Source organism: Leptonotus elevatus, chromosome 1 (genome assembly GCF_054856555.1).
Source record: "Leptonotus elevatus isolate MCC_2025b chromosome 1, RoL_Lele_1.0, whole genome shotgun sequence".
NCBI lineage: Eukaryota > Metazoa > Chordata > Actinopteri > Syngnathiformes > Syngnathidae > Leptonotus > Leptonotus elevatus.
The window spans coordinates 48,055,848-48,069,358 of record NC_141239.1 but is presented as its reverse complement, the minus strand read 5'-3'; the positions used below and the strand labels follow the sequence as shown (position 1 = coordinate 48,069,358).

General features: G+C 41.0%; 1 protein-coding gene across 2 annotated transcripts in view; it reads right to left on the bottom strand.

The window, feature by feature from the left end:
- The window catches only part of nherf1b (NHERF family PDZ scaffold protein 1b), a 35,601-nt gene extending 22,335 nt beyond the window's left edge, over positions 1 to 13,266 (bottom strand). The window contains exons 1-2 of one of the 2 annotated variants that reach the window (XM_086064997.1): positions 13,108 to 13,266; positions 12,007 to 12,934 (exon numbers count right to left, since the gene is read on the bottom strand). In XM_086064997.1, coding sequence (XP_085921123.1) covers positions 12,007 to 12,552 — 546 coding nt within the window. In that variant the 5' untranslated portion in view covers positions 12,553 to 12,934; positions 13,108 to 13,266. Of the gene's footprint in view, positions 1 to 12,006 lie in introns of both variants that reach the window. The other variant, XM_086065070.1, reaches the window with a different exon arrangement.
- Positions 13,267 to 13,511: the final 245 nt, after the last annotated feature.

The following is a 13,511-nucleotide window of genomic DNA, read 5'->3' as shown; positions in this document are numbered from 1 at the left end:
CGCAGCATTATGATTTGCATACGTGACAAATTGAGAGCAACTGTTTGCATTGAGTGTTTGATGAAAACAGTTCTTGTGAACAGCACGCTTGCTTTATATGAGTCATCGCTATTATTTTTCATGACGGTCTTTTCTGCCGTTCTGTGACATTTGGAAATCTGTCTTCAACAATGATAAGGCCAACCTGCCACAATATTTTATTTAGAGATACTGATACCGATTATCGGTAGTCAGGGAGGCTGATAACCGATATTTAAAGCCAATATACATTTGCAGAAAAAAAAAGTTGGTGTCAAAATTTTTAATAATAAAATAATAATAAAAACTCCAGCACTTGACTGCTTAAATGCCTTCAAGGACATGTTCATTAAACAGATTTTGTGATTGGGAACATGTTAAAGGTTTTTTGTTTGCCATCAGCTTTTGCACTATAATGTGGCTTCCACACACTAGCCGCTAATTTGCGGGCTAACTGTTAGCTCGCGGGCTAACCATTCACGCTAACTCCGGGATAACTCTCAAATAGCCGCTAAAAAAACGGCTATTATAATAATAATAATAGCCGTTAACTTGCGAGCTAGCCGGTTAGCTCGCGGGCTAATAGCCGTTAATTTGCGAGCTAACTGTTAGCTTGCGGGCTAACTGTTCACCCACACGCTAACCCCGGGATAACTCCCCAATAGCCGCTAAAAAAATGGCTATTAGGTTAGCCCGCGGGCTAATAGCCGCTAATTGCTGCTTATTTGCTGTTAGCACTGCACAAGCAACCAATCAGATGGTGCTGTGGTCGGGCCAATACTGCAGGGAGTCAGTATTGACTCAGAGCAGACGGAGGAGAAAAGCGCTCATTGGAGCAAAAATAACAGTTTTTAATATATATATATATATCAAAACAAAAAAAGAGGCCGATGCCGATATTCATAAACTGTTGAATATCGGCCAGGCCGATCAGTCTATCCCTAATTTTATTTTATATTTTGTTTCAACAAATAGAATATAATTTCACTGTGCTTGAGTAATATCCGATGCAATAAAATGATAAAAATGAACTCTTCCTGAGGTCAAAGGTTAAAATGTAATTGCCAATTTCAACTGTTATTCAACTGCACTTAAGCATTATTGTTCTTTTTGAGCCCCTAAAGAGTTTTTTGAGTTGTCTTGCACTGAAGATTTTCAGAGTCATTTCGTTGTGTGTTGCTGCTGGCAACTGAGCATATCGTACCTACTTCACAGAGGGAAGCGGGCTCTTACAGGTTTTGACAATGAAATATTAAATTCTGCATCTGAATGCGACTTTGGTCAGCTAAGCTCGTATTTGTAGCCTCATTGTTGACTCAGACTTTGCTGGATGGCATAATGGCCACCAAAAATCACAGTTCCGTCCATATATTTGCGACGCCATTGGAGTATTTAACCATTTATCACGCCACTTAAATGCCTTATATGACAAATTCACTTTAAAAAAAAAGTTGTATTATCAACATCTAATTTTAATGATGTAGCGTCATAAAATAAGGTAATTATATTTTGCTTTATTTTATTTTTTTAGCTTATAAGATCGTTGCCTCACAGAGATGCATGTGGCGTCCATTTTGAAAACCCACTCTAGTAACCAAATATGGTCGCTCGCTCTATTACATGCTATCTTGAGGCTTGATTTAGCTTGCGTGTAGGTGACATGGCAATAGCTGCACCAGGTTTTGTGGAGATAAGATTTATTTTGTGTTCCTCCCTTTCTGTTGTTTTTGTGGTGGGCAGCCCGGTGACGCATGTGGTTAGCGTGTCTGCCTCACAGTCAAAAGCAAGGATCAGGGTTCCTTCTCCCGTTTTTCTAGGGGTTTTCTGACAACATGCATGTTTCATTCATACCTTGAATGAGAGTGAGAGTGTGGCTAGTGACCAGTAACTACAAAATAATTTATGTATTTGTCATTGAAAAAACTAGCAAGTAGTCACACAGTAAGAAACAAAAAACATTGAAAAATAGGCATCCAGGATTTGAGATGCATCCATAATCAGTTATGAACTTAAGAGCAACAATCGGAATCAAATTTTAACAGAATCATAGCAATACATAAAATGGCCCACCATGTTTTTCTTTGGATACAAAGCCATACATTACATGCTTGAAATGGCACTTTCCTATAAATAATGCAGGATGGGGAAATATCTAAACAGGTCGCTGCATATTCAAGACTATAACATCCTCTTGCAGACTTATCACATGGACCATTTCCTCTGAAAGCCAACAATCGACAATTAGAGGCGGGAAGGGTGACTCCTAAATGTTATCACGTGCACGTGAAGTCAACAAAAAGACACCAGCACACGTACAGTATACGTGCAACCATGTGAACACGAGCCCTTTCAACACACACACACACACACTATCTATGATAAAGCGCAGGCAGCACTGAATGAACCACAAAGTATATTTGATCCTGTACGTCAACGTCACGCAATAGTGAGACGTGAACAAAACCCGCTTGAGTAATACACAAAGTATCAGCTGGAATTTCTGTTTACTTTGAACCTTGACTAATATTTAACTTGCCTATATCTGTATCTGTTACCTTTTATTGTTTTATATGTTTCGTGTCATTGCAGTTGCTGCGTTATCTCCGCCACAAAATCAGTATCAGCAAAATGCTCTTAGGCTTAAATTGTTCAGTTCATTGCACTGTGTATATGCAATGCATTACGGTGGTAAAGTATTTCAAACTTTTAATAGTCAAAAAAGACATTCTACATATAGAAAGTAGAACCTTTTTTTTTTTTATTACACCTACAGAATGAGAAAAGATATTGTGACGATCGATGTGGCTTAATCATGTCTTGACACCAAACTGAGTGCAAGGAGATGATGACATCACCTATGGGAAGTTGAGCGACAATATACTTATGCAGACCTCCACATACTGTAACTGCCGTGTAGAGGGACAATCAAGAAGACAAGGTGGGGTAACCTTCCACCGATAACAATGACAGGAAACCAGTGCAAATTTTCTGCAGTCCCGGCAAGGCGGAGATTCCTGAACAGTAACAGGCAATCATTATTGTAGCTGCTGCTAATCTCCACTAACTGACAAATGAACATCAAAATTGGCCCTTGAATATTCTCAAGTGTCATTTGGCTCTTCCCCCAGGGCATTTCATCAGATGCTGCAAATGGGGAGGGAAAAAGGTCAAATCTGATAAGTAGCTCATGGAATTGAGATTCAGACACAAAAGTCGTGCAGCGCACTCTTTACTTAAATATCCCATTTGCACTGCATCATGGCCGCTTAGAGTACTGACCTTATTATTTAGACAAACTAATACAGGTCTCTCTTGGTTCGACACCACTAAAGAATACAGTGATTTGTTTTCTTTTTGATGACTATAAATTGCCTTTTGGTTAATTGGCTACTGCAAGTTTGTACTTATACTCACGAAAATGCTGTCATATATTGTACTATTCAATTCTGTCCCTCCCAAGAGTGATGTGAACCTCTTGAGCAATTTGGACTTTCCAATTGTTTCAACCTGATTTTGTTGTTCAATCTGAACCATTACATTTTATATGAAATGACAGGTGTAGGTTTATCAATTCAATGCATTGTCCTTTTTTTGTTTGTTTTTTAAATCAATTGTGTAGTCATAACTTAATTAAAAATAGTTATTCAAAATTAAGCAAACCCTGAGCTGCATTGCTTATTACAAGCAGTCAAGTAGGATCAGGTAGGACAAATTGGTAGCTAAACTAACCACTGAAATGGACCAATGAAATTTAGCAAAGGAATTGTGCATCACTGACTTAAACAGAGACAAAAAACACATCACTTTAGTCTTACCCAGATGAACCCATTTAGGTCAGTCATGCTGAGAGGAAGAGAAATCTCAGGAGACCTCAGCAAATGGGTAGTGACAGCACATCTGTCTGGGGAAAGCTATAAAGTCATCTAAAAAAAAATGATTCCACTGTGAAGCAGATCATCTGCAACAAGAGAACCCTGAAAATGACTACAATCCTGCCTAGAAGTGGACGACCTTCTAAAATATCAGCAAGAACCACAAGAAAAATTATAATTCAGGTAAAAAGCTAACTCGAACTCGATTTGCAGACCTCTTTTGCTGCATCTGGGACACATGTGCATGCTTCAACAATCAGAAGAAAGAAGGCTTTTGTGGAAGGCTTGCTAGGTAGAAGCCTCTGCTCACAAAAAAAGATCAAAGCTGCCCATCTCAACTTTGCCAGAGAGTACCTGGAAAAACCTGAAGCTTTTTGGAAGTCCCTTCTGTGGACAGATGAACTGTTTGGTCACAACTAAAACATGTTTGGTGAAAGGTCAACACTGCGTGCCAGCCAAAGAACTTTCTCCCTACAGTGAAGCAGGGTGGTGAGAATGTTTAGTCCTCAGGACCTGGACAACTCCACACAATCCAGGGAATCATGAATTCAGAGGAAAATTGTGAAATCCTGGATCATAACCTGAAGCCGTCCTTTGTAAAGTTACAGCCTGGTAGATGATGGATCGTGCAACATGACAATAATCCAAAGCATTCTAGAAATACAACCAAGGAATGTCTGAAGAACAAAATTCATGTTCTGGATGTGCCCAGTCCAAATCCTGACTTAAATTCTTTCAAAATACTGTGGCGGGCGGGACATGGAGCGGGCAGTTCATGCTAGATGCCCATCCATCCTCTCTCAACTGGCTGCATTTTGCAAGGAAGAGTGGCAAAAATTCCCCCAAAGTAGACGTGAAAGACTGATAAGTCACTAAAGAAACTGTTTGGATGAAGTTATAATTGCAAAAGGAGGTGCAATGTCCGATTAAGTGAGAGGTTCACATACTTTTGCACCCATGAAATCTGAGTTTTTCTTAAATCAACAACTTTTGCTCAATAATGAATGACAATATCATCATTCTTTTTGTTCAAGTCCATAATTTTCAATCTCAGCATTGTAGATTTGGGTACGACTAAACATTTAATACGGTTATTTTAATATTTTATACAAAAAAATCTGACCATGCCCGCAGGGTTCACAAACTTTTGAGCAGCACTGTATATTTTTAGAGAGGGGGTAATATTCAGAGAAAACCCCCAGAAATTTACAAGAAAAAAACGTGTATAGTTGCAACATTACGAAGTGGCAAATTTGCGAGAAAAAAACTCCCAAATTTACGAGAAATAAAGTCACAGTTTTGCTAGAAATACACGTAGCGTACTCGGATGCTTGTGCCAATACTTTTCGGTCGGGTTTTCAAATAAGGAGACAGTAATTGCTTTAGCGGAGATAAACCATATCATATTTAGCCTTCACACTCTGAAGCGTTGGGTACAAGTCGCTAAATTGATGTGTTGAATCAGTTGTTCTCAGTCATTCACTTGCATTTACCTAAAGTCTGCTAGCGTCTGATTGGCTAGAATTAGTCAGCTGATAAGGGGTCAGGAAGTGTTGTCGCTGTAGCTTGCCGTGTATGACGAGTAAAGTTTAAGAAGAAAGCCTTTTCATTTTATAAAGATTGTCCCATTTACCGGCAACAAATCCTCACGTTAGCTCCTGGTGAACAAACGCCAGCACCTCCTCCAGACTATCGCTACGCTAGTACGCAAGTTTCTGTGTTTTTTTCTTGCAAATCTGCGAGTTCATTTCTCGTACATTTGTGTGTGTTTTTTTCTCTCAGTATATTACACCCTCTCTAAGAATATATATATATTTATATACGTGGCCCTAATACGCCGTCATACAGTTGAAGTTTCCTGTGAACTAACTAAAGACAATCACTTGTGTATTTGAGCAAACACATTGTCTTGTAAATGTCTGCTAGCTTGATGCTATAACATAATGCAAAGCGCTATAGACTTACAAACCCAATTCCCAAAAAGTTGGGACACTATACAAATTGTGAATAAAAACTGAATGCAATTATGTGGAAGTGCCAAATTTCAATATTTTGTTCAGAGTAGAACGTAGATGACAGGTCAAAAGTTTAAACTGAGAAAATGTATGTGTTGATTGTAAATTTCATGGTGCCATCAAATCTAAAAAAAAGTTGGGTCAGGTAGCAATAAGAGTCTAAGTCAATTGCACGTATAAAAAAAACAGCTGGAAGACCAGTTACCACTAATGAGGTCCATTGGCAACTTGATTGGAGTATAAAAAGAGCTTCTCGGAGTGGCAGTGTCTCTCAGAAGCCAAGATGGGTAGAGAATCACCAATTCCTCCAATGTTGCGTAGAGAGATAGTGGAGAAATATCAGAAAGGTCTTTACCAGCGAAAAATTGCAAAAAGGTTGAAGTAATCATCATCTACAGTGCATAACATCATCCAAAGATTCAGAGAATCTGGAACAATCTCTGTGTGTAAGGGTCAAGGCCGAAAAAGCATACTGGATGCGCATGATCTTCGGGCCCTTAAACGGCACTGCACCGCAAACAGGAATGCGCACTGTAAGGGAAATCACAGGAAGGGCTCAGCAATACTTGCAGAAAACATTGTGGGGCGCTATATCATACTGACTAAAGAGGACAAGGACAACCCAAGTTGTTATCAGCACTCAGTTTATAAGCCTACATCTGTGATGGTATAGGGTTGCATGAGTGCGTGTGGGATGGGCAGCTTCCACATCTGGAAAGGCATCCTCAATGCAGAAAGGTATGTTGAGATTGGAGAACAACATCTGCTCCCATCCAGGCATCATCACTTTCAGAGAAGATCTTGCATTTCTCAACACGATAATGCCAGACCACATGCAGCACCAATTACAACATCATGGCTGCGTAGGAAAAGGATCCGGCCGGGTTTTGGAATGGCCAGCCTGCAGTCCACTTCTTTCACTTCTAGAGCACATTTGGCGCATCATAAAGGGGAAGATGCAACAAAGAAAACCCAAGACAGTTTGAGAGACGCGTGTTAGACAAGAATGGGACGGCATTCCTATTTCGAAACTTGCCTCCTCGATCCCCAGACGTTTGCAGTCTGTTAGAAGAGGGGATGCCTCACAGTGGTGAAAACGGCCTTGTCCCAACTTTTGGGAGATTTGTTGAATTTAAAATCAACATAGTAAAATATTAAAATTTGGCACTTCCACATACTTGCATTCAGTTTTTATCCACAATTTGTATAGTGTCCCAACTTTTTGGGAATTGGGTTTGTACATCATTTTTGTTTGACAACAGGTAGTATATAAATAAAAGTCTTCTGGTGCTATCAGCTATTTAAAAAGACATGTTTTTCTCCAATATAAAGATACAAAGACTCGGTCAGCACTTCTAGGATATGTTGTTTGATTACACACGGCTTGTTCCCATGTTTACTCTTGACACAATGTGCAGATGGTCTAATGGTACACTTCACTTTGGCCTGCAGGCTGCAGGTACAGGACGTGCTGGAACAAGCATTGTTGGCTTTTCATGACAACTTTCTGCTGTTTTGACGGTTGCAGGGCGCATGCGCACAAAGAGACTTTTGGGACCAAACAAGTGTAAATTGAACTCAAGGGACTTTAGTGTCTCCATGTTGCATTCATTTCAGAGTGCGTTTCTACTACAGCTCTACATCCCGGGATTTTCTCCCAACATCCTGTGCAGCATTCCTTTTGCCCAAACCCTGCGGTCCAGCCAGGATGACACACAAGCATGCAAACGCAACACACACGCACTGACACCCAAGCACGTCCGTCTGGCCTGATCTTTGGAGCAACACGAAAGAGGGTACGAAGAGAAACGCCCTCTCCCGGAAGCCAGGGAGAATCTTACGATGTTGCCATGGTTACACAGATGCTCTCGCGCCACGTGATGAGGAGTGCATTAAAATGTAAAGACGAACGTATTAAAGGTGAGAGTGAGGCTCAACATGGAGAAGTGAACCAGCCAACAAAATAATTGAGGCTTCGTCGTCATCGTCAAACAAAGCGCAAACATACACGGTGAGTTCCAAAGGTCGTTTTGCTGCTCGCTTACAATGTACTAAAGCTATTAGCACTCCTTGCCTTTCTCAGTTAGAACTAAAGATCCAATAGCGCATCAAGTTCATCTCAGTTTCTTTCTTTAAAAAAGAAAGAAAGAAAAGAGCATTAAATGTATATCTATTATTATTATTTACAATTTTACAAACGTTTAATTTTGTTTTCATTTTGACAAATACTGCAATCAACACAGATCAAAACAGAACAAACGGGCCTAAAGTGTACTTCGGCTTCCCAACAACTAATTATCTTCTCTTTTCGCGTGATTCAGATTACAATCAGAGGGTAGAAAGAAGTAGTAAATTATGCAAATTTAAGTGAAGAAGAATTATTATGGTGTGTGTGTGCGTGTTAGGGGGGAGTCCCAATTATGCCCAATTGCAAATCATATAAAATACTTGTTGCTTCCCTCTTTCTTCTAATCTGCTTTGCACATCAAAATCAACTATGCTTAACTCATTCACTGCCATTGACGACTATAGACGTCAATAATTCATGTGAACTATTTCTATTAGTTTAACTTTTTGTTTCTTTTAATTTCATTTTTTTATGAAAACCTAGAACAAATGCTGTATTGTACATTTATAACAGATGAGTCAACTATTGAAGTCATGCGATTAATTACGATTACAAATTTTAATCTTCTGACGCTCCTCGTTTTTAATTTAAATTTTTTTTAATTAGGGGCGTCAGGGGATACATTTTTTTTTAATTGTAATTAATCACATGACTTCACTAGTTAACTAACGATTAATCAGAAATTGTATATCTGTTCTGAATGTGCAATAAAACAAATCTAGGTTTTCATACTCTTGTTAGCAAAAGTGAACTAATAGAAATAGTTCAAATGAATTTTTGACGTCTATAGCCGTCAATGGCAGTGAATGAGTTTTAATAATGCGTTTCACTGCAAGCACTTTTCTTTTTTAAAATAATAATTAACAAAGAAAATCTGTGGGGCAGCTGACCCTCGGCATGTCTTGCTTTTGTAGAAATTGCTTTTGCTTTGACGCATTTTGCTTCTGGCTGTGGACATGTTGGCCCCTCATCACATATCACCACTGATGAAAGCAAGCAGGGGCTCAGACAGACAAACAGACGCAAACAGCCTAGGGGGTAAACAACCAGAATGCAGTGGAAGACACATGTTCCACAGTGGATGGAGACGCTTCTCGTCTAGTGCTTTTTGAATGAACCCCGATGGCGCGTTCATGGCCTCACACACAGACAAGCGTGGGAACAAGATAAATACGAGCAAGCCCAGCAACAAGTGGAGACTGTGGAGGGAGAATGTGCTTATATAAACAAAGATCCAAAGTCTCCAAATTTTTGATTTTGTTTGACTTAAGGAGATTAAGTGGACAATGAGTGTGTCCTGCTCTTGTGGTTTGTTTTTCATTGTAAAATATTTGTCTTGGATAAATAAAAATATTCATCTATCCGGTGGTGTCGTCATTAGATCAGGCTGCTTATTGGCAGGGCACAGTGATAAAGTGGCTTCTTCCAAGATGTGAATTAAAGACAGATGCAGGGCATAACCCCATTATTCCAAAAATATTTGCAAAGAGGACGTTGATGGGCCCTTGTTGTAGTTTTGGTGATCTGACCCACGTTGTTTGTCCTATCTCAGCACCCACAGCAAATGTCCAGCCAGCATGAGCATGTGGGCGCAGCTCGCTACGTTACTGACACAGAGGAGCTATTCTTCACGGCGCTCTCAGCATTTAATCTCATTTGCAGGGGTCACTCGAAAATGTCACCTGAGGCTTTCCACCTCTCGTTTGCCAGCTTCTGTGTGTCGTGTACACACACACACACACACCAGTTACAACACGTGCATTATATGACAAATAATACATTCTGATAACAATGTTCAGTTTCAACTTTTCATTCAACAAGTTGTGATTTGAGATCACAGTGGTGCAACTGCACTGTAAATAATCTGTCTTTCGAAAATGCTGTCCTTCTTGTTTACAAACAGCACCACAGTGCAGTTGAACATTCACTGTGCGACCACAAGAATGATGGGGTCAGCTATAATTTTGAAAGTGACAGCTGATTCTGAGGTACTGATTAAGTGCCCAAGTAAGTTTGATACATAATTGAGAAATAATAAATGTTATTATTTAGAGTTGATAGTATTCATCATGGGTATGTTTCTCACAATAATTGTCAATAATGATTTTTATCTGTATCGTTGTGTTAGCCTAATAACACAATTGACCAAGTCATTTGAATTTACTATCACAATCTAATTTTTTTTTTTTAAGTGCTTGCTAAAAATGGTGTAAATTGTCAGCCATCCATGACGGGGTAATCAGCAAAGGTTGAATCGAGGTCACCAGACTCTTCTTGTGTTTTTCCCCCCTTGCTTTCCCAAAACATTAAAAAAATAAAATAAAATAAAAAGATTTCAGATATGCAACACTTCTATAAATCTATTAATATCCAAATCTATCAATCCTAGAAAATGACAATGTCCCATCACTAGTGTGCTATTTTTTAGAACAGGCCCCTGGGGCACCATGGTGGTGAACCCTGGTGTAGGGACTCTGCTAACATTGTGCAAACTATGATATCAAGTGATTACGATGACCAATTTGTACAGAATGTTTTCATACAACTAATGTTTAACACATTGGGCTCTATGTTCATGCCCAGCACAAGTCTAGTGCAAAGTGCTTTTCACAGACGAGCACACTTAGAAAGGGGCATTTGTGCCATTGTGGGTGTAAACACAGCCGACTAGCTTTGGCGCACAACCTTTGACATCAAGTATTTTTATAAGGAACTGCAAGCAGACCTCCACAGGTCTGGTCTGGATGTAAAGTTAGCCAGGACATCTCAGATTACAGCTGTGAAGTGGGCACTTGGAGACCGCCTTCCAACCCGATTGTTTAAGTCCGAGAGTGTCACCTCATAGCTGTGCTGCTGCCAAGGAGTGTGATTTTAGAAATATAATAATAATAATAATAATAATGATAATGATAATGATAATAATATGTTCAATTAATTGATTTCTACAATGATTCGTATGATTTCATGCACCCTGTTGTCATATTTGTGAATTAAAATATGATGATATCCACCATACATATCCACAGAACTCTGAATCTGTTACACCACCTGTGCCACAATTTAGACCTGCTCCCAGCTAGACTAAAATTTAGTTGACTTTCGGCTACCAAATTGTTAGGTACGCCGGGGGCTTATAAAAGAAAAAGCCCTCGGTCTGCCGGAAAACCCAGCTGAGTGTAGTGCAGTTTACAAAATTACACATTAAATTCAGCTTGCACTGGCACGAAAATCACAATGCACCCATTTTTACGCCCAATGCAAGCACACTGTCCATGAAAATATAGCCCAATGACTTCAGATATCTTGGTCAGACACTGGTTAGGTAGTCCAGATTCCTCCCACATTCTGAATACTGAAGGTACGATAGGTGTGATGTGTGCCCTGACTGGCATCAAGCCGGTAGTGAACCTGCCTACCTAAAGGCAGCAGCGTTTGGCGCCGTGCCAACCCACCCTTGACCCTAATTAGGGAAGAATTATTCTTGATGTACAGTATGGATTATGTCTTGTGCCAGGGTACAACCCACCAGTTTTTGGCGTTAAAAAAATCTGTCTAATCTGAAAAATAAAAATAAAAATAAAATTGAAGTGTATTTTCTTTACTCGTTATCATTAGCTAATTTAGCATTTTTTTGTTACTCAAAAGTCTTTTTTTTCTCTTTTGTTTGTTCTTAGCACTAATAAAAGGAAACTATTTTATGTGCATAAAAGTTTTTTCCCATTGTGCCAAATTATTAAAAACTGGTGTTGGATATAATTGACAGTGACAAATATTATTTTAAATTTGTATTTAAATACAGCGTTTCAGAGTATCAACTTCATTTGTATAAAGTTTGAGTAGTTTTGCCACCTCTGTGTGCCCATGAGAACGACACTTGAACTCTGTCAATGTAGTGTAATGTCAGACTCCTTCTTGTAGATTTCATGAGAATGACAGTGCAGGTGTACCCGATGAAGTTCCTGAAGCGCCTCACCTTGTCTGAATCGACGCTCAGCTTCCTCTCGGCGTCCGCGTGAATCTCTCCGTTACTGTCCGGTACGGGTGTGCTCCCCCTGGACCCCCCGCTTCGCTCCTCCTCCGCCTCGACGCCCTCTGCTCGCCGCTCATCTCCATTTTCTGACCCCTTGTCCTCCTCTTCCCGGCGCTTCTCAGCTTCCTCCTCGTCCTCGAAGGGTAACGGGACCCCGTCGTTGACGTACTCCTTCAGACACTTGATGTTGTGCTTCTTCAGCAGCTGCTCCGTGTCCGGGTCCATCACGATGAGCTCCAGCCGGCCCGAAGTAACTCTTATCCGGCCCACGACTTGCTGGTGGCTCTCGTTATCCACGTCCTCCCCGTTGACGAACACCAGACGGTCCCCGGCGCGCAGCCCCGACGATTCAGCCGGGCTGTCGGGCTCCACCAGCCGTATGAACTGTCCGGTCTTCCCCTTCTCCCCGTGGAGGTGGAAGCCGTAGCCGTTGTCGCCTTTATCCAGCGTACAGAGCCGGGGACGCAAGTACTGGCTTTTACTCGGCATGATCGGCTGCTTCTTTCGGCCGCGGCTCAACCTGTTGCTCGATACCCGTGGAAAAGACTCGAAAAATGACCCGGAGGGATGCTGCTGCTGCTGCTGCTGCTGCTGCTGCTGCTTGCTTCTGAGTGGGGAGCGTCAAACGAAGAAGTGCGAGCCCTTCGAACGAGTAGACGAGCGCGCTTTTTTACTTTCACCGAATAACGGGTTCAAAGTCCGACAGGGGCTGGGTCCAATGCGTGACCCGCTTGCGGCGTGGAGCGAAGGTCCCGGTCCAAAAACTCCGTCAGCACACTCTCCACGGCCCAAGTAGAAAGTCCACTCAGGAAGAGGGAGGTGCGTTCACGGACCAGCCCAGCTGGCCGCTTCATGCAAAGCAGTCGCAAAGCTATGGGAAACGAACGGGTCAACGGTTATTTCATGAGGTGCACTTGCACAACAAAAACGAATCCAATGCAAAAGTTAATAATGCGAATATTGCTTAGTTTCGCTTCGTTTAGTGTTGATGTTACAACATGCTGGCACGTGGCAACCAAAATAACATAATACTGTACAAGCTACCTGTCAGTGGGATGCACTGCGTGGGAGCTAGCAGATTAATATAGATAGATATTCCAGACCCCTTGTACAGCTCGAAACTCTTAACAAAATATTTTCCACGTAGAGTGAGCTGATAAGTGGACAAAAGACAAGCATACTAACAAACAGGGAAATGCAAAGCAGTTGGAGAAGCACTGATAAGTAGGTGTGCTTAAAGCTGTGTAGCTCATTAGAGGTAAAGGATTGAGAAAGCAAGCCGATGCACACTGACTCATATGTGAAATGAGGAGGAGGAAGAGGAGGTGTGAAAGCTGGTACAGTGAATCACAGATGTGCTTCATGTTTGCGACTAACTCCACCACATACTTCTCTTCATACAACTCGCGTACAGAACCAACGGCAACATCGCAATTGAGACATCGTGC